Source organism: Clupea harengus, chromosome 5, assembly GCF_900700415.2.
Source record: "Clupea harengus chromosome 5, Ch_v2.0.2, whole genome shotgun sequence".
NCBI classification, from domain to species: Eukaryota; Metazoa; Chordata; class Actinopteri; order Clupeiformes; family Clupeidae; genus Clupea; species Clupea harengus.
In genome coordinates this window covers 19065402-19092569 of record NC_045156.1, presented here as the reverse complement: position 1 = coordinate 19092569, position 27168 = coordinate 19065402, and the positions used below count along the sequence as shown (strand labels likewise).

The 27168-nt window shown below is 40.9% G+C and overlaps 1 protein-coding gene across 1 annotated transcript in view; it reads right to left on the bottom strand.

The window, feature by feature from the left end:
- Positions 1-27023, bottom strand: part of LOC105901820 (copine-9) — a 70135-nt gene extending 43112 nt beyond the window's left edge. The window contains exons 1-7 of the mRNA XM_012829317.3: positions 26434-27023; positions 23425-23465; positions 18425-18471; positions 13478-13581; positions 4727-4766; positions 4547-4549; positions 4050-4126 (exon numbers count right to left, since the gene is read on the bottom strand). Coding sequence (XP_012684771.1) covers positions 4050-4126; positions 4547-4549; positions 4727-4766; positions 13478-13581; positions 18425-18471; positions 23425-23465; positions 26434-26510 — 389 coding nt within the window. The 5' untranslated portion in view covers positions 26511-27023. The remainder of the gene's footprint in view (positions 1-4049; positions 4127-4546; positions 4550-4726; positions 4767-13477; positions 13582-18424; positions 18472-23424; positions 23466-26433) is intronic.
- Between the last annotated feature and the right edge of the window lie 145 nt (positions 27024-27168).

Below are 27168 nucleotides of genomic sequence, written 5' to 3'. Positions count from 1 at the left end.
TGCCAACATCATTTACTGAAATGCACAGAATGTGCTTAACTAAATTGATCCATACCTTATACAGACCACGATGTAAGAGAAACAGAAAAAAGGAGGAAGAAGCAATAAAAACATAAATCAGACGATTAGAATAAAGGCCACTACATCTGAAACATATCCAGCACGCTTTCATAGAGAGGAGGACGCAGGCTCTCTGGACTCCCTGCGACTGGTGCAGCATGGGATTGGGTGTACCAGAGGCCACGTGCAGTTTTAAAACCGAACTACTCAGCTGTATCAAAGTCACCCACACACAGAGACAAAAGTCTCCTCTCCATGGCAACATCCAGAGGTTTTACAAAAATAAATAAAAGAGGCGAGCGAGGGAGCATATTGACTCAGACATAAATATCCCACCTGTGCGGATACTGCGAGTGTGCCTCTCATCACCAACCACTTCAAAAGGCCACATATTACCCTTTCATATGAGTCTATGTTGCCGTCACAACAAATGATGCTGGAAGATTTCTGCATGCGTTGGGAGGTTTTTTCCTGCACTGAGCATCTTTATATCTCATTGAAATATGCATTGATTCATTGCTAGCAATAAACAATTGCAACAATTCATTATGCCGCTTCTCCCCATTCAAATGTAGTTATTTATTGGAGGGAGAAATGTGTGCATTAGTGGTAGATCAATACCAACTGCATTAAAACCAGCATGGACACATTGGTTGAAGTTCTGGGGCTAATAATAGCACCTACTCCAAAGTAAAAACTAAAAGGATTCACCAAATAGGTACAAACATTAGACCTGGTATTTTCTGAGTTGACACACACTGAATACAAGGACTACACTTTTATCCAAAGAGATAAGTGCATCTGGAAAAGAACGCTTGCTAGGTTCTTGGAAAATAATGTCATGCAGGTGAACGAGAGCCTGCTAGCTGGCTGGCAATTGGTGTCAACAAGGAATATTCAGATATGCACAGTTATAAGTAGGGCAACAACTCTCAGCACATGAGGAATTTTAGACACAGAGAGGCAACATCACTAAGCCTGCAATAAGGTGTCTTTAAGGTGCAATTCTAGTAGTAGTAGGAATTCAAGGAATTGCATTTAGTGTTTAGCATAACACACAACACACACTAATGGACCTGCTCGAGTCTGGGCAGATTTGATTAAAAAAAACAGATAGTTGCCGTATTTGAATATGCAATATAAGATAGACATCAACATGATGTCACTCAAATGAAATATTATTATTTGAAGATGAGTCCAAAACAAATGACTTTTGAACCTGATGGCTGGAGGGTTCTTGGATTTGTGGATCAAAGGTCTGAGTCTGTGCCAGTATTTTCTAGTCAAAAGTCCACAGAGACACATCAAGCATGGCTGCATATGGCCATTTAATATTTAATGAAACTGCTTGCCAAATACAGTACATTTACATTTGAGTTATTTCTGTGAAACTGTCATTCATTCATTTATTTATTAATATATGCCTACAAAGAGTACCCTGAGCTCATAGGGAACTTGTAATAGTCAAGACATTAAGGACCTACTTTGATGGAGAACACTTTATGGATAATGGGCCAGGTAGATCTGGTCTTGGGATTTCATAGCTTTCGTCAGATCTTTCATGCACCATTGAGTCATAGGAGATTGGAATTCCCACCAAACATTCTATTAAAGGCTTCTGGAGCCAGAATGTGAATTACATCTGTGCAGAGTCCTGAAACTCTCCTCCTTCTGGGGGTCTCACAATCACCGGGAACAAATTTAGAAGAAGAAAAACCCTACTGAGCTGCCTTTTTATGCAAACCAATTTGAATTTGTAATCGTGAAGGTAAAGAGTGAGGGAGGGAGGAGAAGAGCACCCTTAAATCAGTCCTCTGCCTTCATTAAAATAGGGTGAGAGGGAGGGAAATAAATTATAGGAGACAAAAAATGCTTCCATTTTATGTAGGTCAAAGTAAGCCACCTTTAAAATAATGAAAATGAATGTGATTCGTGTGTGTGTGTCTGTGTGTGTCTGTGTGTGTCTGTGTGTGTCTGTGTGTGTGTGTCTGTGTGTGTCTGTGTGTGTCTGTGTGTGTCTGCGTGTGTGCCATAAATCTGGTGAACAAGACTTGAATCACAGTATGATCAATATTCCTGTAGACTAGAGTGGGCAAGCCACTATCAACCTCCTGGATCTACAAGCTTTGATTATTTGAAAAAACATTGAAATGAATGCTTTTCAACCACATATAATTGAACTTTGAGTAGCTATCAACCTGTCAGTGTGTGTGTGTGTGTGGGGCGGGGGGGGAATATGGCACAAATATGTCATACAACTCAACTTAGATTCACTTGATGATAAATCTGAATCACTTCAGAGAAACAATCTGCCTTCAGTTGACAATCAGCGCAATACACATGCCTGATGTGTCCAAACGGCATTTTCAAGTCCATGTTTTAAGCCAATGTGAGGACACAAGCTCAAGGGCATGGGCCACTGGTAAATCTATGTAGCCCTATGTCATTTTGACACGTTGATGGATAAGAAAGGGCGAGATGAAATAAGAGCTCAAATGTGTCACCAGACATCTCATAGCAACATATAACAACACGTCTACTTGATTATGTCCTTGAATAGCTATGCCAACCTACCAGGCAGCATGTTTTAGTGTGTATGCACATATGTGTGTGTGTGTGTGTGTGTTTGTGCTTGTGTGTGTGTGTGTGTGTTTGTGCTTATGTGTGGTGTGTGTGTGTGTGTGTGTGTGTGTGTGCAACAAAGAAGGAAGGCAAAGAGAAAAAAAGACTGAAGCTGAAAGTATTAAGCGATAGAGTTCCACATTTACTTGAACCTGTTGCTTGAGGAATTTCCTTGAACTTTTGCAGTCAGTGAGGAACAGTCTTGATGACTCTGCCTTTCTTTAATGACAGACCAGTGGTGGCCGCTCTGCTTGAGGTTAACAAGAGAGAGAGAGGGATACGGCAAAAAAAAGGAAATTAAACAACAAGGAATACTTGAGATTTGGTGACAGTAAAATATAGAAGTCTGTCTTGTTGCCATGGATACATGCATTTTTTGTCATTCTCTGAAGGGCTCCTTCTGACCCAGTTCAGCTCAAGGTTTGAGGACTCCTCTTATATTGTCCCATGAGTAAAGTAACTCAGTATGATGTAACAAGAGCAAGCTAGCTCAGTCAGACATACAGTATGGCGTGGCTTGACTGAGAAAAACAAGATGGAGGCTCCATTTGACGTAGGCTCACCTCAAGGGGAGTAGAACCTCTTCATACATATTCTACAATATTCAAGGCAATATTGAACTGGGAACGGTATCTGTAAAGTGTTGAGTCTTATGTAAACATACTTATAGCCCCAGTGGCCACCATTCACTTGGCCAATAAGAGTTTGTTGGCCCAGGCAAGTTGGTTGATGTTTGAGGCCTTTAGCTAGCTGTGCCAACTCTCATTAGCAAGAAATAAATTCAGGACTCAAGCCTGAGACACTGGACTGAATTATGTGCCTGTACTTCAAACACTGGCAAACACTTCTTTGCTTTCCCATCTGCCCCATGACTAGGGGAAAGAGGTCTGAGTTGGCATTAGTTCTATACTGGTGTTACCAGTGGCATTACTTTTAATTACGTTTCTCGTATGAGAAAGTTCCCTGTACAAAAGATGAGTAAGCATTTTGCTAGTCACCAGTGGCTTTTATTGGGTGCGGTCTCAATATCTTCTTTTGCATAACTGCTACAAATACCCAAAACTGTTTAAGTTGAATGTTATTTGTGTTTAGGCCCCACAGCATTAGAAGCTACTATTCAGAGTCTGTTTGTGTGGCTGCCTTGGGTACTGGTCTGTTTACCCATTATCCATACAGAACAAGAACCCACACATTCTCAGGCTTGACGAGTTTTGATGAGGAACAAAACCTTCGGGCATTAATCCTCTTATTTCTCACACTTGAGCTGTCACTATATCAAAGGGTATGTTCTTTTTTTGTCAATGTTTTAGGAGGTTTTTGTTTTTGTTTGTATTTTTACAGCAAAGAATTGTAATCATAGAACTCACGACAGTGTTCTCTCCAACCGACCACCTGCAGAACCGATGATCTCTCCCAGCGTGCAGAATGTCTGACCCAGGAAGTCCTGGGGAATGGAAGAAGGCACAGTCAGAAGAGGAGGAAAACAATATGGCTGCTTCTACAATAGCTGCTCTATATCTGACTTGAGGCCACATTTGTCAGCTCTAAGGTAGCCGGCATGACAGTGTGCATTCCAAATAGGATTCTAATTAGGTTATCAAACTAATCAAGAAAACCAATTAACTTAATTATGGGGGAGATCTGTGTTGATATTGTAATCTGGAGAACAATACCTTCAGGTAAAAGACTGTGCTGCTATCTCAAGAATGTGTGATTTATTTTAATTAAATATTATTATAAATGACATTCAAAATAAATTGAAACACATAACAGGGAAGAGCTGACATACTGGCCTGCTCTGCACAAGGACATGTATTCATTACAAAAACATAATTTGAACAACAAAACAGAGCACATTACTAACCTTCTGCTCATCCACAGGTGTATGGCAATAAGGACATAAACGTGTTAGATTAGAATCTGAAATTATATGATATGGCATAGAAAAGCCTTAATTTTCATTCATTTTAGAGGCTTTAAGAGTTACATTCACAATGTAGGGTTCTGTATATCTACTTCCAACTGCTGACAAGAAAGTGCTTACATGTTTTGAAATGTTTGAACTTCTTGTATCCACATTGTACCTGCAAGGTTGAGAAGAAAATAAATGAGTCCTTGAAAATGCCTTGTTATGCACATGAGGAGAAACTCAGTGTTTGCTTCACATTTGTTAATGTCTGTGCTGAAATTAGACAACACACTAACACTACACTACATTGTTTGACATCAAACCAAAATCAGTGTTGATCAGATAGAGTATTGTACAAATACATATTGCCATATTGTCAGAATCTAATGAGCATGCAGGGTGTGTGTGGGGGGTCATAGCAGGAAGGGGGCTATCTGGAGGAAAGGAGTTAAAATTAGACAGGAGAACCTGAATGCTCACATCAACCATTTGAATGCAAATTAGTCAGGTCTCAGCTATTTGCTCTTAATGACACAAAGACAGAGTACTTAACCAGGGGTATGGGTTACAGATGATACAAAATATTGTAAGCACTCAACAAAAACATATGAACAGATGAACAATGAGTTCTGAAGTTGCTGTACAGGTTAGCGCATGCCAGGACAGACATTCTGAAATTCTGTGACATTGTCCATGGATCACATTGGTTCTTTAACTCCAAAATAATATCTTTGAAATGACTTTTTTTGTAAATGAGAGAGAATCCTCCTTCATTCTTGATTTTCCTCTCATTCTTTGTTTTCCTCTCACAGACTCTCAATGTATGTGTGTGAATGTAGCTTGGGGTGGGAAGGCAAACACAGATTTGGTATTATAGCCAGTGAACACTCCACATACTGCTACCCACAACGCATATCAGCAACATAGAGGGAATAGCATTAGTTATTCAATTATGGTCATAAAGCCGCCTTGAGTTTTCTTAAATTGGAAGGCAAGGTCCCCCTTCTTGAGATTTCCAGAGTTAAAACAAACATGAAGGCTTATCATAAATTTCCTCAATGAAACTGATAATAAAACTGAAAGAATGAGGATGGCTTCATGGGCAATAAAAACACATGCATGACTAATATATGCCATTACGGATTCAAAAATAGATTTTCTGTGCTTATGTCATGGCACTCAGTTTTTTTGCGAAAAATCTGAAATGTCAAACATGAATGTCTGTTTATTTTTAGTAAATGTTCCTGTTGGCCTATGGTGCTTTGTACATCAAGCAGTTTTTGCACACAACAATCTGGTTTATATTATAAGTTATATATATATATATATATATATATATATATATATATATATATATTGATATACCAACACCACAGGCACTCTCATTGGAAATAATATGTATGAGATAATAATATATGAGAAGTCAGACAGGTCAAGAGATTCAGGTCAAGTTTTTTTCTGGACACAAACAGTAACTACATTTTTCACTGAGGGTTGACTGCTCTATTAACTATGTTCCAATAGTATGCTACTATATCCAATAATATGCTACCCGTGTATCCCCCAGGGCATGTGGCATCCTTCCTAGTTAAATAAATATAGCAGCAAGTAGCGATCATCGGGGTTCAAGCATATTGTGCAAAAGGTTGTATGATTTGACCACTTCAACAGATGAAAAGGACCATTTGAATTTTGTAAATGTTACATAAGGATAAGACAAAATTAACGTTGAAGATCCAAACCATGGACCAAACCATGTCAGACGAACAGAGGAAAACATGTTGCAGGTTGGTGTAGTGACATCTTATGGCTGATTTGTTTGAAATTGGGTAAATACCTTCTATACGGCATAATAAATAAGTACATTTCCATTTACCATTCACACAGGCATGTATTGGCTGCTGAATTTTGGTTAGTTGTTGGCGGCAATTCTATTGAGCAAGCCAAATGGAACTTTAGGAGATGTGAGCAAATGTAGCCAAGTATAAGCATACCAAATTTCAAAAGTTTAGCTTAAGCGGTACTTGAGATTTGAAGTGTGTCAGCTGCTGCGCCACCTATGGATGAAACTTTGCAGAATTTCGGCACGCATCCAAAGATTATGGTAGCAGGGTCTCAAAAATTGGCGAAAAAAAAGATAGAGGATGAAAAAGAAATTGTTGACAAACACTATATGACCATCTGCCTACACCCAGAGGCAGTCATAGTTAAAATGCAATTTTATTCAATCTTTTACTTAAAATATACAATTAACTTGCTGCCTCCCAGAGTTTGCATAAATGTTATAGGAAGCAAAGGCTCTGCCCTTTTCAAACACCTTAGGGCATGTTGACCTTTAGTTATTGGTTTCTACTTCTCTTTGCATGTGAAAAAAAGATTCCCCTTTAGCCACAGAACCAACTCAGGCACCTGCCTGCCCTCATTCATATTCACACAGGTAGCCTCTGGTTCTTTGTTGTGGAAATAGACATAAAACAGGATTTTGGGCAGTTGACTTTGTGTCCCAGGTTGACAATTTTGAAGTAGTCATCATAAAATACATAAAGAGCTAACCTGGTCAGTTTAACTTTTGAGGTTTGATATACAGTACATAAATATATTTGTTTTCTCTTCATGTAAAATCTACTTTGAACTGAGTCCTCAAAAGAGAGCAGCCTGGTTCAACTGATAAGAGCTCAGGCTGGCAATTCCCCCACAGGGGACACAGGGGCTATGCAAATACGACTGGGGTTTTATAAAAGACGTAATCCTGGTATAAAAAAAAGGTCAGGAAGGGGTAGAGATTCAGAGGAGAGATAGAAAGAGAGAGTGCAAAGGTGGCACAGAGATGAGAGCCCCTTGGGTATCCTGAGCAACTATACACCTCATGCCACAGATAATTAGTAGTTAATAATTCAAACTGTATACCATAGAGCCATAGTTAGATCTATGCTAATGTGGGCTCATTTAAATATAAGGTTGTTATGCAAAGATAAAAACTAATTTTAGCCATTTACTTGGTTCTGCAATTAGAAAAGTCCTGTTTATATTACTTGAATAAAAAGCATCTATCTTTGATGATCTATCTTTGAAAATAGAAGGGAACCATTTGAATTTCTGCTGCCTCTGCTCCCTTCACATCTTCTGTTTATCTGATGGACATGTAAAAGCTCCACTAGGCCGAAGGACACTGAGGAGGTGGGTTTTATGACAGCCCCACAGGGGCATCTGATGGATGGGTAGAAACCATGTTGCTTCTCAGTCACAGTGCTACGGATTCCCTGGTAGAGCTGAAAAAGTAAGACCCAGTGTATGGCTACACACACTGAATTAAAAATGTCTATCCCCACCAAAGAACTAATTTAGAGGGATCCAAAACAATGTCATGGTCTTCAAAGTTACGCAGAAGTCAATTGCTCTCTCACAGTCTATTGGATTTCGAGACTTCTAAATCTCTTCAAATCTCCTCATATCACTCCCTGTCACTCTCTCTCTCTCTCTCACTCACTCAATTTATATCGGTCTCGCTGCAACAAATGAGCAATACTCTGGCTCTTGTGTCGTATCAGAATAAAAATTACTTCCCAGCATGATGGGCCTGGGAGCCACAGTAGAATGACATTTAGCCCAGAAATGCAATAAACTCCCCCAAACTTTAATGTGCTTCATTTGCATCCCAGAGTAACACAAAGCACTGACGGCATTTCAGCGTTTGCAGTAACTCAACAACAAAAAAAGCCCCCAGTTAAACATAAACCACAGACCCAATCTACAAAGCAAAGGTTAAGAACAATTTCCATACAAAAGCATTTAACAGCGACAAAAATACATCTGGCTCTTTTTCAGTCTATTTTAGAGTTCTGCAACACAGTTAAGTAGCCGGTAATCAACACACACAAAACAACCTGTCACCACAAACCCAAACCAAACTGGAAGTTATGTTTATGTGTAAACAGTGATTCCTGCTCTGTGGTCAGATTCATCTGCCTGTGTGTAGCTAGGGTTGTGTGAACGGCCCTCCCTCACTAACACCACAGATACAGGGGCTTCACATCCCAAGCAGATGGAGACACAAGCACAGATCTGCTTCCCTCTCCTGTATAATTGAACTTTTGTGGCACTAATATCCTGCCTCTTCAACTGAACAGAAAATTGTCTTTTGATTTGACCTTTACTGGGAACAACTCCAGGCAAAAAAGACTATTGCAATATCTTCCTTGAGAAACCAAGTGAAAATGATGAGCATAAATGGTGAAGGCATGCTTTACCATATTGAAATATATCGTACTATATATTTGAAAAATGGTAAATAATTGAGTATGGGTAAAGTACATCTTCTTCAAGAAATTACCTTTTATTTATTTATTTAATAGTACTAGTTTCGCCACATTACATATATTGCCATTAGGGGACAGAGGTACCCAGAATGCACTGGCCCTACTCAAGGTTAGAGTTTGATCATTTGATTGACAGATCTCAGACTGATATACCCAAACTGATTATAGAACATCCAGGACATTGGCTGTTCCATTTAGATGACCCATAGAAAAAAATTAATTGTATGTAACTTTATTGGCTAGTTGCATAATGCCCCATCTCTAGCCCCTCCCCATTCATCTCCTAGCAGCCTTTGTACTTTCCACATAAAGTGAAAGAATGAGTCAGAATTAAGTGAAATAACCAGATATTTTCTATATTTTTTTATTTAATGGTAGCCTAGATATCTTTCATTCATACAACTGTTTCATGCTACATGTAGTTTTCAGCCTCCCCCACCTTGGCCAAACTTTTTGTTTACTTCTGCAAAGGAAGAGGAGGTCGGGGTGTACAAATGTATTCATACACTGCCCCCAATCTGCTTGGTGTGGGGAGTATTAAATCATTCAGCCCGCTAGCCAGCAGCTAGTCAGGCTTACATTTAGCCCCTTTAAAACTCAAAAAGAACCTTTTCATACCTCTGTAGAGAGTCAATCTTTTTGACACTCATGAAAGACACTATATTGATCTCCAAGGTAAGATCCCCATCTTAGCAAATACATTTCCTCTGCTACAAAGAAAGCCTGAATCCATCAAATGTTCCATATCTATCCTGCACCAGAGCTCTCAGAACATCTTTTCTTATCTCAAAACCACTTAAAGCAAACTGCAAAGCTGATCTGTGAAGTTCTGGAAGACTCACCAGAGTTGCATCCAAGGGTTCCACCCAATTCTGCTAACCTTGAATACACTCAGTAACAGGTGATATGGTTGGGAAACAACCATGATATGCTGCAGCCAAACACATCACCTAAAACTCTGCCCCGTTAAGATGCATCAAAATTCAATAAAAATGCTTCAAAGTCCCCTGGGGAGCACACATGGTTCAAAGGACATGTATGCATACCCAAAACATAAATACAACAGGGTAGTTTTTATATTTTTGTATATATAGTATATGTTGTATATAATAGTATATATATATATATACTGTATATAGTTTTCATATTTGTGAAAGCCATGACTTTTGATCATGTTGAAGACAAATATTAATATCATCTTTTATTATCAGTACATTTTCCTGCATACCTGCTTAATGTTGTTTTCATAATTCTATATGGCATGTAAAGTTTAAATGTGAGATTGTGAAATGTGATGATTTCTGTGGGGTTTAGACATTTCACATCGGCTGTTTCCATTTTTTATACAAATTTCATGCAGACTGATCTACCACATCCAAAAGAGCTCAGCTTTTTCTACCTAATGTTTGCACATAACACGTTGTGACATTGAACGAAATCAGCTATCAGCAAACTTGGGTCATGCTTTTCGATACCGGTGATGTTTTTGTTCATGGCTTGAGATGATTTAGAGAAAAGGCTAAAAATACTAGCTGGCAGCTCTGAACAATCTTCCATCTCACTAATATCCATGCACCCAACCCCCAACACTGAAGACTGAAGACGTCCACCATGAACCCTACATCTGAGAAATCACCATCGTCTCCAGGGACATGGCTAACCGGGGGGAGGAGAGGCAAGCCATCTATATTTACACCTTATTGGAAATGCAATAGGACCCCACTTGATCTTGTTGCCAATGAAATACAGCGTGGATCTCAGAAAGCCACCGGAATATCAATGAGGAGTGATGAATGGACAGTCGATTTGAGGTCAGTGACTATGTGCAGAATAGGACTGAATGGACAAATGAATCTCCATTACTTGAACTTTGAGCAACCCATTACTGATCAAAACAAGGTTAAGGTTTGCAATTATTACATGTGTTACAACTATCAACAAAATGCATGTACCACACCGGGGTTGTATAATCCTCCAACTGCTTACTGCCTGCAGCGTTTCTACCACCATTCAATAAACAACTGCCATTCAATAAACCACTGCCATTTCATTGCTTATGTTTGGGTAATAAAATACAAAAAACTTAAAAGATTATGTAAAGGTTTTGGGGTTCTGCATAGGTCACTTAGAGATAACTGGCCATCAAACAATCATGGGTTACAAACACCATATTACACATGTACTGTATAGGTACTCCTGGGAATATGTAAGGTTTTACGTAGCTTCTTTCTCCCCGTGTGTGGCTCTGTGCAGTGTTGTTGCTATTGCTGTTGCACAGGAAAAAAAGACACTGCATGTGTGATTTCCTGCCCATCCTATTGAAATACAGAGAATCGTAGGCAAAGTTTCACTGCGACAACACATGGTCAGCAAACAGGTGACTGAGAGAAACTAAACAAACTTGAGACTAAGAGACACATAGGGCAGAAGAAAAGAGAAAGAAAAGAAGAAGAAAAGAAAAGAAGGAGTGGAAAAGGGAGTCAACGAGACAAATTAAATCAAAACTCAAAGACATATAGTTGTGCACTCCTTCCACCTCAGTGCTGTATCAATTATTTACTTGTAATGATTTTCAGAGAGGATTAGTGCTCTTAGCTTAGCATCAGCGCAATTCGGAGGGGGCCGCCGGATAGCGTGACTCAACAGGTATTATGTCATTGGGAAACAACAGCACCTTTGGTTCTGTGCTGTTACTGTCTCCCACCCAGCTGCCAGACTGAGAAGCAGAGGCAGGCTCCACGTGCCCTGAAGTGAGCGTTAACATATGGCTAATATTTCGTTACTCACACTACAACCATGCGAGCAATTAATGATACCAGCTGGTTGCTGCAAACCCAAACAGGCTGTAAATACGTGCTTGTGAAATGCAAAAGGTTGCTGATGGACATGCAATGTATTACAATACAGCCACATGCAAGTTTGGTAGCAACTGACAAGTGCTAAGATGATGTCAAAGTCTCTCTCTCTCTCTCTCTCTCTCTCTCTCTCTCTCTCAGTATACACTCATGTATATGTATACTCAGTGTGGTAAGGCTTTTATCAAGGTGCCATTAACTACCATTAATAAATGCAGTAGATAACATTAATATGAATATCACCAACATCCTTAACAAGCACTTAATAGCAGTTCATGCTTGTCAATCTTAAAACTAATGGTTTGTTCATGTTAACTTGTTGAATTGAATGTCAGTTGAGAGATCATAGCTATAAAGTGTAATTCATTCATTAGCTTCCTGAACCCATAAACCTTGGCACTTAACATTACTTATAGTTAATGAATACTTAAGTTTGTGGATTATTTATGGTAATGCATCTATTAATGTTTGTAAATGAAAACTGTTACCAAAAATATTGCACTTCAAATCCACTGAAGTGAAAATCAAACAAAATCATATCTCATCTGTTTACTGCCTCAATAGCTGGGGTATTTTAATCCCGCTATGAAACTGGAGCATACAGAAAAGACCATCATCTGTCCAGAGACTCTTGAAATCTAAATATGTTCAGATCTGAAGAAGCCTTTAAAACACTCTACATCATTTTGGCCTTTGCCAGGCTCTTGAGGGCATTTCTAAATGCTCTGTTTTCTTCTTGGACAGAGATCTTCCCAAGCACCGTAGCGTGTACTCGTCATACATCACAAACACTAGCGGTGCAAGTAAATGAGAGAGAATGACTGCTTGGATGTCACCTCTATTGATTTTTATGGGGGACAGATGGAAGAAGGTGTGTGTGTATGTGTGCGTGTGTGTGTGTGTGTGTGTGTGTGTGTGTGTGTGTGTGTTTGAGAGAGAGAGACAGAGAGGGAGAGAGAGAGAGGGAAAGAGAGGGGGAGAGAAGAAGAAGAAGAGAGGAACAGATAAATATAGACTAAAAGAACAAATGACCCAAAACAATGATGAATAGAGAGAGGTACAGACATTAGAGGTGATTAAAGATGACTTTAAGGATGTAGACAGAAGTCTAGTAAGAGAAAAAGAAGTAAGAGAGAGACAGAGAGAGGGCCCACTGTCAAGTTCTGATCAATGTGATGGATCTAAGTGAAGCGAGATAGGGACCTGTCCTAAGCTCCACCTGATCCTCATCAGTGCAGTCCTCTACCTCCTGCCGAGGACATCGATCTCTCTCCCCACGCTCTGGTTGTGGGTGGCTCTATGTGTGTGTGTGTGTGTGTGTGTGTGTGTGTGTGTGTGTGTGTGTGTGTGTAGGTGATTTTGTGTGTGTGTCTGTGTGTGGTGGTGAGGGGGGCGGGGGGGGGGGGGGGACAGGGAGCGGATGTCTCTCAGTTTCTCCTGTAAGGAGATTTGGCTGGTTGAAGGTGCTATGATGAATATTTATCCATACTATAAAACGTGGTCTATTGTATTGTGTTCTATTCTTAATCATACTTAATTTAACAACAGTTCTATTCATGTACGTTCAGTACAATCACAAAGAGGAGCATCACTATACAAATGTTAAGTTACAAAGCAATGTATTTCATTACTCGTAACAGTGCATGGTGAGGTTGGGTGAGATATAAAATATATATCTTGCACAAAAAAAGCACGTTTGGCAAACCTGTACTCACACGTCGAAGCGAAGATTCTGTTTCTCCTCAAAGAAGAAGTCAAGAACAAACTTTCGGACGAAGTCTGGGCTCAAGGTGTTATCGATCACCTCTGTTCTGCCAAACTGGAAGAGAATGAGGGGGGGGGATGTTTAAATGGCTTTATTAGAAAACCCAACTGCAAAGAGTTACATATTTGCACATTTAAATGTAAAACATGAAGCCATCAGATAATTAAAATACCATCCAAATAAGAAAATGATGAAGAGAATGCTGGTTGCTGATCAGGATCTCCAGTCTATCCTTCTATAATAATTAAGGAAGACTGGATTGTTTGTGTAAAATCCTGTATGAGCTGTATGAGGTATTAATGTTATTTTGATTCAATCTATCAGGAAATAATCACAAACGAATCCTAAACCGAGGATAAAATGCACTCAATAAAACTTCTACAATAGGTTAGCTCACCCCCCCCCCCCCCCCCCACACACACACACACACACACTTTGAACTCAATCTAGGAGGGCTTTGTTTTTCCTGTCGGTAAAGAGAGCCTTGAAACTCGCAGACCGGTATGCTGCTTGGCACGAGGATATAGAATTTCATTTCTGTCCTCCTTCACTCTATTACTATAGCAACCTTAAAACTCCCTCTAAACTCTTATTCAGTTCAGCCAATGGGGTGCCATCACGCCGAGAACCAAGAGTGATGAGCTATTGATCCACAGGCTGTTTCCATACCTGAGGTTTCTTGAACATCCCCCTCAACCTCAAATCCTCTCTATCTATCACCTCTTCTCAAATCTATTGTACATTTTTGTAAGAGACTTTTTGTTCAACTTACAGATGTAATGAAGCACCAAGTTCCATCGTCTCGGAATATCTAGAGTTATGCCAATTTAGTTCACTCAGTTTCAATTCTGTCATTCCATATAAACTGGACTGTGGGGGACATGATTCAATCTTTTAAATACTTTTAAGTTATGTGAGAAGGAGAAAGTTTTGTGGAACGAAGACTATGCTCACTTTCACTCATGAGTCATTTTAAAGTGCAACTAGGGATTTCGTTTGGTGTGTCACATTGGTGTTGGGTTAATCTCAGGCTGTGTTTAGTTGTCCACATGTCCTAAGATGAAAGCTAAATAGATTCCATGCAAATTCTGTGGTCTGTGAATTTCAAGAATAAATGTTTTTATTTTTCACTTAAAATGTGTAGACTTTTACTCTCAGTACTTTCATTTCATAGCTTGTCAATCATAGCCTGCTGCAATGATGCCACTAATGAGAGTCCAAAATAGCAGATCGAATGCCTTTGTTCACCAGAAAAATATGAGGAAAATATTCACACATTTGCCTGTGATGAAGGTGTCAGCTGAAGATTAGTACAGTGTTGTGTGTAAAAGGCTGTGACATAAACCTATTCTGTGTGTGGTCCTAACTAACTTTCATAGTTTCAAAGGACATAAGCACCATCAATTCCTTTCCTTAAATTCAAAATTCATAGAATGTTTAAATGGCTTTATTAGAAAACCCAACTGCAAAGAGTTACATATTTGCACATTTAAATTTAATTAACTTCCTTATTTTCATCACTGTAGCAAAGAAAAAACTCCCTAAGCTCAGAAATAGAGTTATAAATGTCCTGCAAGCATCATAATTTTAGCTCATATAAAATCTTCAGACATCCCTATGAAAGACTAGCCTGCTATTACAACCTTTAAAGCTCCCAGATCTTCCACATCCTACTGTCTTTGCATCTTATAGAGATACATATGAGCAGCACACCCACACAAACGTGCACACGTACACACACACATACACAGACAGAGACACACACTCACCCCCCACAGAGTGAAGAGAGGCAGTCAGAGCAGGAAGCCTGGCAGGTTACCTGCTGTCTACATCTCATCTAACTCAAAGATACAGAAACTTCAATAGGGAAGGATAAAATCTGCTCTTCTCTCAGGACCTGGCTGTCTTTCATGGGGAAGAGCATTCCTCAGTCAAACTGGAAGATCTCATTAGGAGAGGAGCTGTTAGCAGATGTGGAAGGATGAGTAGGGGTGCTGAAGTGTGTGTGTGTGTGTGTGTGTGTGTGTGTGTGTGTGTGTGTGCGCGCGTGTGTGTGTGCGCGTGTGTGTGTGTGTGTGTGTGTGTGTGTGTGTGTGTGTGTGTGTGTGTGTGTGTGTGTGTGTGTGTGTGTGTGTGTGTGTGTGTGTGTGTGTGTGTGTGTGTGTGTGTGTGCATGCGTGCATGTGTGTCTGCTAACCTAATAGGACAGATAGCACGAGGACCATGACTTGGAGTTGCATCACCCTTTTTTGACTGTTAATAAGCAAAACAAAGACAGGGGATGCTGTCAGAACATGGATCAGAAACTACTATGTGGGTGTGTGTGTGTGTGTGTGTGTGTGTGTGTGTGTGTGTGTGTGTGTGTGTGTGTGTGTGTGTGTGTGTGTGTGTGTGTGTATGTGTGTGTGGGTGTGTGTGTGTGAGCAGTATATAGGGCAGATTTATGAAACGGTACATGACAGATGTATCACTTGCGACCATGAATTTAATACATGTATGCTGTAGTCAAAGAGCACTAAAGGAGGCCAGGAATCTGATGCAAATCCATGTATGAACTCACTGCTATAAAGCACTTTTCCAATCGAGAGGATCACTAAACCGTGATGGTGAAATTGATAGCCTCACCTCGAAAGCAGAAATAAACACGAGTGAGTCAGTGTTCATCACATGTTGCCTGCTGCCTTGTATTTCTATTTTAGTGTTTAACATACTGTATGTAGCTTATGCTTGTATGCTTCCTTGTATTTCTATTTTTAACAGACAACAGAAATAGCACAGGATGTTGAGTACATGTATATAACATACCTTATGTTTCATAAACCACACCACCACATCCAGGTAATTCAACCATTTCATGAAACATGATAGCACTGACTGCAGTGTTATTGAATGTTCTGGAGAACACTTTTCTGTGTGATAAGTGTCACAAATGGGGAAAGAGAATTAAGCTGGTCCAAACAGACTAAAAGCCAGAGAGAAGCATTTCAAACGGCTCAAAAAAAAAATACAGTATCCCCATTATCCTGTTCATATTTTGAGTGAGAAGCATCATTTGCTCTAAAATTAGGTTACCATTGCTGCGGTTACATGTCGTGCTGTTCTAATCTTGTGTCAGGTGAATTTAGAGTTTGTAGGCTTTGGCTGATGGTGCCTCTCTGGCCAGTGCTGAGAGACAATGGGGACATTTTAGAGGAGTTTCTGAGTGCTTCTGCAAGACACTTCAGTCAACAATGAAATCCTTTTTGATTTTTGTCCACAGTTCAGGCAGCTTTTAACAGCTGATTTAAGTGACTTTTGAATGACTGATTTCCGTGGTTTTATTACTTGGTTGAAGACCATAATAGAACAATATAGATATATGCACGACATAAAGACCCCCCCCCCCCCACACACACACACACACACACACACACACACACACACACACACACACACACACACAAACACATACCAAAACAACAACAACATTCCTATGGGAAAACGGACTGCAGGAGAGTGAAAAAAGGAAACATATGAGCGAGTCCAGGCGGTGGTCCAATCTGGCAACTATGTCTTGTGGGGGAGTCCAGGATGCTCTCCAATCTGGCAACCAAATCTTGTGGGAGCGTTCAGGCCACACTGGCTGCAGTTTGACCCATATCACTTTTCCTCATTGTCTTATCAAGTGTGAAAATGTATATTTAGTTCAAGTGGCAGATGTCAGAAGTTTCCTTGTCCTGCTAATTGGTTAAGTTTTTGTTTCTAGCCACCAGTATTTTCACTGACAAATATGATTTTATGACCATATGAAAATAGGAATACTTTTTTATTTTGAAAACTTTCAAAATATATCTCATATATTTACAAATACATACATTTTCCTGTAAAGTACGAGACACAATAGAATAAGACATTACAGACTACAGTCCACACCTTCCTGGGGAAATACACTATAGGCCTACTTATTGTGTGAGATTCCACTACTTGTTGCTGAGTAGCCTGATACTTACAGTGGATGGAATAAGACAAAGTTGGCTGGTGTGTGTGTGTGTGTGTGTGTGTGTGTGTGTGTGTGTGTGTGTGTGTGTGTGTGTGTGTGTGCGATGCGCTACATAATTGATATTTGTCTACCTTGCTAAGGTAGTGTAGACTCAATGTGCATGCTTTTTTTTTTTTTTTTTATAACCAGGTGCTTGTACCTACTCACAAAAATCAGAAGTTACATAGAAGATAAACATTCCTATTTCAAAAGGAACAGTATATTTACATTTCCAAATAAAATAAATCCTATTATGCCTGTTATATTCTGGTACATATCACACCTTATGACGAAAACATATTAACATATTCTTTATTTTGATGTGGGTGTGATATCATCATGGTTCTAGAAAAAAAATGCCTCATTCAAACTGGGAACAACCTTGGATACCTTCAGGAAAATGATGTAGGATTTCAGACTATCAGGGTTGGGTTGGCTGTTTAATGCTAAATAGGTCCGTCAATTAATTGATTGTTGCCAATGTGTGATTTGTGTTTTGTCTGAAGGGTTGACGGACACGTGCTGTGCTGTTGGTGTTTATGTTTGACCCCCTACTTGGTAAGCCACTGTGACTCTTTGATAGTTCTGCGAAGCACGAATTAACACAATGTGCTCGATAATTGACTGAAAGACAGAGAAAAAAAGAGAACAGAGAAAAAGAAGACTATAATGATTTGGAACAAGAGGAAGAAGAAGAAGAACAGGAAGGAAACCTGTGAGCCTGATTGAACTTTCTTCATCTCCTAATCAGATGAATGAAATCAATCCCATCAGCCCTGGACATTTCTGCTTCATTCTGGTAGCACTTGAGAAGCTCACTAATAAATTGGTCCAAGCTCACCCAGCTGGTGGGATCACAGGAGACATCGTCTCACTTACCTCTCTCCACTCTTTGGTCCCGATGCCCTGGACGTACAGCACCACGACTAAAGAGAGGGGGTGGGGATAGAGAGGAAAACATAGTTAGGCTCTTCAACATTGAGATCGAGCAAATCTGCTGAGAGAACTATAGAGGCAGAGAAAGAGAGAATTGTAAATTATAGTGGAAATTAATGGAAATACAGTGATTCAAAGAGACTAAGAAGTTTGTTTTGCGTATGGGGGGAATCATACATAAAATCAACATAACACTGTATCTCTATCTTAGATAAGATGCTTTCCAAACACAAACAACAGCACAATTGCCACTGATAAAAGCTAGCTAGCTTTCTAACTGATGTATTTTGATTATATACACAGCAGAAGCTGTTCTTACATTTTGTGGGATTTTTTTATTATCTTAACTATATAAACACCTAGCCTGTAGATGTTAACTCTAATGGACTTCTTTAATTTTCTTTAGCCTAGTTTATTTATCAGAAGCTGTTTCACTTGATGATGCAAAGCGCAGGTTGGCAGAGATCAGATTGATTAGTCTAAGGAATAACATTATTTTGTCTTAAAGCAACACTACGCAACATTTGGCCACTTTTTGAGGTACTTTTACATGAGCTTTTGATATCATCTTCAAATGAATTTCTATGGCATATGGGCACACACATTATATGGCCAGCTGGGCTGTTGGTGGTGTTTGCAAAGGTATTTGATGCTTCTTAGGAAGGTAGCTCGCTAGTTTTAGACCAAAACTCCATAATGCTGCTTTAAGGAATGATGCTGAGAACTGAAGGTGGCTCAAGATGTAAGACGCACCCTATCACCCTCACTTCCATGTTATCACCATTACCATCAAGTCAGGCTTCCACTACCAACCTCACCTCTCTACTGCCTGTCTCCTGCTGCTTTCTACAGTTGGTGTTTACCAGGTTTCCCCCTCTTCCCCATCATCTGTCTACTCAAACTCCTCTTCCCCCTTCTCTCCTCTCCTCTTTTCTCCTTCCCAAACCTCACGGCTGTGTCACATCAAAGCCAGAGGCGAAACCAGTCGAGAAACCAATCATCATAATGCCAGTGCCAGGGGGACAGAGGCAACAGAGCATGAAAACTGAGACTGGGGCCCTCTCTCCGGAGCTCGTCTTCCCGCGCCTCTTCAAAGGAAATAGAAAACAGGGCCAAGCTAAATTAATAAACGCAGAGATGGATGAAAGGTGAAGTGGGAAAAGGGGGAGGGAAGGGGGGGTGTGTGTGTGTGTGGGGGGGGGGCTTTCCAGTGAGGTTTGGGTCAAGGCGACTAAGTGATTCTTAAGTCACAGAGAGAGATTGCATCCTTTATGGGGAACGACTGGTAGTGAGGTGACTTTTAATACAACAGCCAATGGCTGCGCTCTGGTGAATGAGCCTGTCCAATCAGCTTGTTTGGTGGTCGGCTTGTACTGAAGTAGACTGGTATTACACTGCCAAAGGGCCTTGCCACTCCTTGTTCACAGTAGCGGAGAAGACACACAAGGGTCAGAGATAATAAAAGAAAGGAAAGAGGGGGAAAAAACAAATAGAGTGCAAGTCTTAATCAGGGATTTCATCATCTGTACGCTGGATCCAGACAGACCCCCACAAGGCAGACTCCAGGTAGCCCACAGGCAGTGTGCAGAGACTCTCTCAAATTCCCCTGCAAGCAGACACCAAGATTTGTACTGATTCGTAAATTGGAGGCAGTCCACCTCCCTGATCAGGCAGCATGCGAGTTTTCCTGAATCTGTTCCTGTGCTGCAGCAGCACATCCCCATCAGCCCCAGCCCCCACTCTCAAATCCCTTCTTTATCTGCGGCTTCATGCCCACACAGGGTGTAGCGGCAGAGAGGATGGGGGGGTAGGATGGACATTAAAGGACATATGCAGGGATCCTCTTTCCAGCCCTTCTGGTCTGGTTTTGATGTCAGGAACTCCCCCTCCGTCCCCGATCATTATTTTGCACCCCACCCTCTCCTGCCCCCAAGCCCACTCTCTGGACCTGTGGTGCCCCCCGGCCCCCAAAACCCTCTGTGGAGCCAAGGGCTGCAGAGCTAATCTCTGATTGGGAGGGGGGAGTCAGTCCAATAGGCCATGGCACTGATCTAGGCCTCCTGTGGTGAGAGACTCCAGCCTATTTATGAAGCATGTGCCAGCGAAGATGTCAATATACACCCAGCATCAGATGGCCCAAGGGTAGAGCTTGCAATTAGTGCATTGCGCCAGGTGTTCTCCCTCTTCCACATGGCTGTCAAGGAGACTGGTACTAGTATGTCACTCTACTTAAGCTGCCACAGCTCTCCTATTGTCCAAAACAACCTTATAATGACCTTCAGCATATAGTGGCACGCAGGATCTAACAGGGATGGCACTGGCCATGTGACATCACCGATGGATAGGCATAATATACATAAAAGCATAGACACAAGAGTCAGGAAAGCAAGACCATATCACATAAGAAAAGACAATCTAAAAAGACGTCTCCTTTTTTGGTTAGAGGGCAGAAAGTAGGGCTGTTCTTTTAAGCTACTACACCTAATATCATATCAGTGGTCCCCTGAAACTGATAAGGATAAAAATGATTATGATCACATGTTAGTACAAGTGGTACAGTATTCCTCCATATCATCCATTTTGATATGCCATCCTAAGTGTGGTCATTTATTATATGAGATTAAAAAGTTAATCATCACACCTCTCTTACAAAAGAGACAAAATTAAATTGCACACTACTGACTGTTTTTATAACAGTTACATCATTTCCAAAGACAACAGATATTTTTAACTTCAGTGATGTTAAAGGAATAATATCTGGTGCTTTAACTAGTCTTAATGAACACTTGTGATTAAAGAGGGGATTGCGTGTATTTTTCCAACCGAAGGGAAGAGGCTGGCCATGCAGATACAGTAATGAAAGTGTCTGCTTAATTGGGCTCCTATCAGACACGTAGACTGGGGAGAACATTAATTACTTTTGTGTAAAATGACATTGGGAGCGAAGCAGCAGATCTAACACACACACACACACACACACACACACACAAAGAGAGAGAGAGAGAGAGACAAGAACGCACACATATTGGCATACATACGCATATTCACACACACACATGGCAGCACTGAAAGAATGTGCTATGAAATAGCAGCAGCTATTCCAAAGAAAATTTTATTTCACACACTATATATTTACCACAAAAATAAAACGTTTATGTCTTTCATTTTACTGCAAATGGAAATGGGGCACATTCAGATATGAAAATGGCAAATGCTAAATTGAATTTTGTTCTACAGTATATGCAACAGTGAGTCCTAATGAGTATGTAACTAGTTGTCCCTTCTCAGCATGGCCATGTTCTCCTGATCAAAAAGGTGACCTTCCAGTAATGCTCACTTGGGCGCTTGGGAATGGTGGTATTTGTGTGCTTGTACTGATTCAACCACTCCTATTCCTGTTGTGTCACACTAAAAACCATTTGAGTTTCTTGTTTTTAGTTTCAACTGTGTCACTCTCAATTTTCCTGGCAGGATATCGATGCTCATATCCTTTCAACGATTAATTAAATTGCAAAAATTCTTTGAGATCATTTAGCGATGTTATGGTGGCTTGGTATGTTCACATGTTATCCAGCACACAAGAGGCAGCCATGAGCTACTCAAGGGATGGTTAAGTAATAATGTATCAGCATGTTGTTATATACTACAGTGATCTACAAAACTTCAAGGGAAGACAGCCTTTTCCACTCCACTAACCCTCGGCATCTCTCACAACAGCAGAGGTCACATGTGTTAGAGCTCAGATCTAGAGCAGCAACATCTGCCAGAAGAAACAGAAACCAAAGAAACAGAACGTCTAACAAATATGCTCAGACAATTCTGGGCACAAATCTCACTCACTCATACACACACACACACACACACACACACACACACACACACACACACACACACACACACACACACACACACACAGAGAGAGCAAAAGAGAGAGAGAGAGCGATAGCAACATCAGACAACTCACCACGCAAATGTAATTCAACACACATCAGTTGACAGCCATGAACATTTCACACCAACACACACACACACACACACATAAACACAGCATATGAAATTTGAATACAGCATGCACAAAACAAACTTCAGACAGAGCCTCTTCTCACACACACGCATCAACGCATGCACACACACCAGCATGAGCACTTCAAAAGGCATCTGATAAAAGTTTCATCACACGTCCAGATTGCAATATTAGAGAAGGCCTGCCACACAGAGTTTCAGAAAAATACAAAGTAACATTTCCCCAAACACAGTTTCCAACACAACCGCACAAAACTAAAAAAACACGCAGGCACACATCTCCACACACACACACACACACACACACACACAGACTAGACACACAAACACACACAACCTAATTTGTAAATACAAATTAGAAATCTCTTCTATCCACTGACAAGCCAGTCAAGACTCTACGTTTTCAAGTCCTCCTCCTTCATTATGCTCCCCTCCTCTTAGAGGTCATTAGCTGAAATCATGGCCTGTAATGTCACTCGGGGCAGTACTTTTCAGCGAGCGGAGAGACACCCTCAATCAGCACGAGTATTGACTTCCCCACCGCTCCGCACTGATTCACCCCCTCACTCATCAGCCTGGCCGGCGTCAGGGCCGCACTCGCTCATAGGAGCCGGAGAGAGAGCGGGCGGGAGAGGGAACAAGTCAATCAAATCAAAATGCAGGGGGCTGATGAGGAGCCCCTCACTGATGAGGAACCTCCCATCCCTACAAACACGCATTGGTAACCTGTGACTGATGGGGGTCAGAGACGGGGTGGTGATAAGAACCTCTGCCCTGTCTTGGCTTTGCTGTGTGTGGATGTGCACAGGACACACAGAATGTGAATTAAGAACAGAATGGCAGACACAAAGAGACAGACAGAGAAAGAGGGAAAGAGAGAGAGAGAGAGAATCTCAAATGCTAATTAAAAGGGCACCTACCAGGATCTGATTTGGAGAATGTGTCCATGTCCAACAGATTCCTGTACAAAGAAGATCAACGAATGAAATGAGGTATCGACAAAGAAGAAGAAGTCATGATCTTTAGCTGGAGTACAATCAATATATTGATCAAACTCATCAATTGATAGTGAAGCTGTCAGAATGGCAACATTGGATAGATTAAAATGCCATTTTAAAAAGACATGGATTAAATAGGAGCACATCGATTCATTTCACAATGACCTTTTCTACTCTGTAACAGACCATGTTATATCAGGGTGGGAAATGATAGTTTCAAGTAGAAGTAACATTTTCAAAAAGAGGATTCTCCTAAATCAAAATGGTCTTGGGTAGATCTTACACATCTAACACATAATCCTATGCATTTCCAGCAAAGACCATTTTAAATGCCATCCGGTGGGTTGGGGGGGGGGGGGGGGGGGGGGTCAAGTCAGAAAGCCTAGATTGACAGCCACACCAGGGGAGGTGGTGGAGAAGGGGGTGATGCCTTGAGGTACGGTACAGGGAGGAACCCCTGCAGAACAAACAGCAGCCCTCCCCTTCTCCCAGGGGTGAACACATTACTGGAGGGGGACTGGAGTATTTCTGCACAGATCCGTGTGCTTCTCCAGCTCTGTGGGTACGGGAGAGAGCTTGACAGTGGAACTGTTAGGAACGAGGATCCACAACACTAACATGTGAGATGCAAGTATTTAACATGCATCCATTAGTGTACTATGACTTATCATGTGGCTGCTACACTCTGCTCTCTCCTACGGGAAACACCAGGAAAACACTTAGGTGTTATGTAAGAGTAAGGCAACTCCCCAAATACACACACACACACACACACACACACACACACACACACACACACACACACACCAGTCACCAGTAATGAAAGATGCAAGGAGATGTGTTGATGAGTGTGTTGAAGAATAAGAGACTGAAAGAGAGACAAAGAAAAAATGAGAAGGGAAAGACAGAGAAAAGAGAGGAGAGAGAGAGAACTGGGGTGAGTAAACAATTCCACCTCCTCTCTGTGGGCTTGGCTGCAAGCTGGCATGGCTCGAGGCTGTATGACAGACACACGCTTCCCTGGGCAAAGCCCCACAGTGACGGGCATGGGGAGAGACGCTAGAGAAATCTCTCTCAAGGCATCAAGGTTTCAAAGGCATCCTCAGGCAAAAGGATCTCCTAAGTGAAATGTTTTTGACGGTTTGTTTTTTGCTGACATTGATACAAGTGTTTTTTTTCTGTGTATTTATACAGGTGTGTGTGTGTGTGTGTGTGTGTGTGTGTGTGTAAAGAGAGAGAACCCTTATAGGTCCAATTTCCCTTGGCACTACATACATATACAACATATACAATCATAAACACATGTATTTGGTCTGTGGTGCCTGAGGTCCATGAAATGCAGACTTAATCATTACACTTTTGTGTTCCAGGCTTCCAGTCCTATTCTAGGAAATATCCCAATACAGCTTTTATGCTGAATTCGGTACAGAATGTAGTAGTTATAATGAAATAAAGGGGTCAGGAAATGGCAGAAAATTACTTGCTTGACAGAGTGTTGAGTCAGAGCAATAATAGAACATTCACGGGAATACAGGATTATTCCACAAGTTGACATCATATAACATGTTTTAACTGAGATTTTTACCCCCCAAAAAAATACTGACAGCAAACTGTGGAGTTACAGTTAGAGGGGAGAAGAGGTTAGAGAGAATACAAGGTCAGTCATGATTGGTAGATAGTGTGGGGAGAATGAGGATTGAATGAGTGGCTCTCTTGCATTCTGGTAATGTTATCCTTTTGTTCACCATCACCAGAATTACAAAAGTAATTGTAAAAAAAAAAAAATACGAAAAAAATACATATGCTGGTAGTGTTATTTTTTGTCCAATGATTAATTTCAGTGGGAGGCTTCGTAGCCCAGCGAGCCAATTTATTTAGTTTGCTTGATAATATATTTATGTTACTGGTTGTCTTCAGTGATGGAACACATTCTCACCACATAGACCGAAAACCCAAAACACAAACACACACACATACAGACCCCCTTTCTCTTACACACAAATCTGAATCCGTGTTGCCATGGTTGGTTTCTGGGGAGAATCCATCCGACCTCAATCTGTCAGGGGTGTCAATGCCCCTTGCTGTGACCTCTCTGAGGGCCTGCCACACATGTTGTGGGTCACATCACACTAGCAACACAACACAACGCCACAGCCTCAGGTGTATTTAGATCACTCGCACCAGTTTTGGTCATTACTGGAAGAAAATTTGACAATATGATCCAGGTGTAGACTACTTCTTCAGTGAGAATGGTGAAATCAGTTATCTGCATACTGTTTCTTGAGGGGTAACAGACATTCTGTTATTTTTCAGCAATTCTCTGGTAAATCCGAAACTAATGCCCAAAACCTGTGAAACCGTTATGGCTACCCCTTTATTTTGTATCTGTGAAATAAATGTGCACAGAATCACAAACTCATAATTTACCAACGGACTTTTGCTCTTATTATAGTTTTTGTTTGCGAGGTGAAAGATAATGACTCTTGACCTTTGCACTATTATTTATATAGTAAACAGCTAATTCACCTTAATACAAACATTAGAGACACGGTTGTTTGTGAGTCGCGCTCGAGGCTCTCATGGACTCTACAGGCTCCGTTGGAAGTGCCCCCTCTCACTTCTTCACACCTACATCTCATGCAAATTCACTGCGAGGGATGGCAGCGCACCAAAATACTTTCTACTCCCAAACCGCTAAGGGAGTATTTCAGTATTCAGCTGAACTTAAAAACATATATTTATTCAGAGCAAATCGATGTGAAAACGCCGATAGTCAGCATTTGAGGCAGAAAAGCAGTGGTATTTAAGGGCGAGGATAAACAATCTTCACATATTGACTGTGCACTTGTCATTTTACCATTTTAACACACTTTAACACTATGCAATATATCGTTATTTATATGATGAATAAAATCAGAATATAGGGCTTACCTGCAGGATACCGTAACTTCAATCTTAGTTGCTGGCACGGTGGAGTGAAGAGGGTCGAATTCCCCAATTGAAGCCATCCTGTGCTATGGCTTTATCTGTCACAGTTACCTTAAGTTTTCACTTATTCAGCCACAGCTGTTCGATCAGGTTTCGTTTAAAACTGGCTTTTATTTAAAAAATGAATATAGCGACATTGATCACTGTCGGTAACGAACGCCCTCTGACGAGTTCTGAGCGCGAGCGGAATACCTGGGCGGTGTGTTTCTCTCTCGACTCTCGATGCGTTCCATGTGTCGCGTCTTGCGCGCGGGGCGAGTTCAGACATCGTAGCGGGCGTGTGTAGCGCGCCTTTTCTAGACGAGCGGCAGCAGTTCAGTTTCTTCCCCCGCTATACTCTGGCCCTATCGGCAGGTGGCGATAGAATCAAAGAAAAGCTCCTGGTCAGACTTTCTTGCAGAGGGGGGCACAATTCCAGACCCGCAGTTCTTAATTTAGTGCAGCCTACAATTAGGGTGGATTACACGGAAATAATACATCTAAAATTAAAAAAAAAAAAAATTGCCGAGTGGCTGAACATGATGTTTAACAAGTTAAGCCAACAAACAGAAAAGATTTAGAAGATATGACTGAAGATAACAAATGTAATTAAAAATAACATTTTGGGGTTTTATACTCCTGTGTGTAACTACAATTGATAAGCCTTATAAAGCCATAATTAACACAGGGCACGGGGTG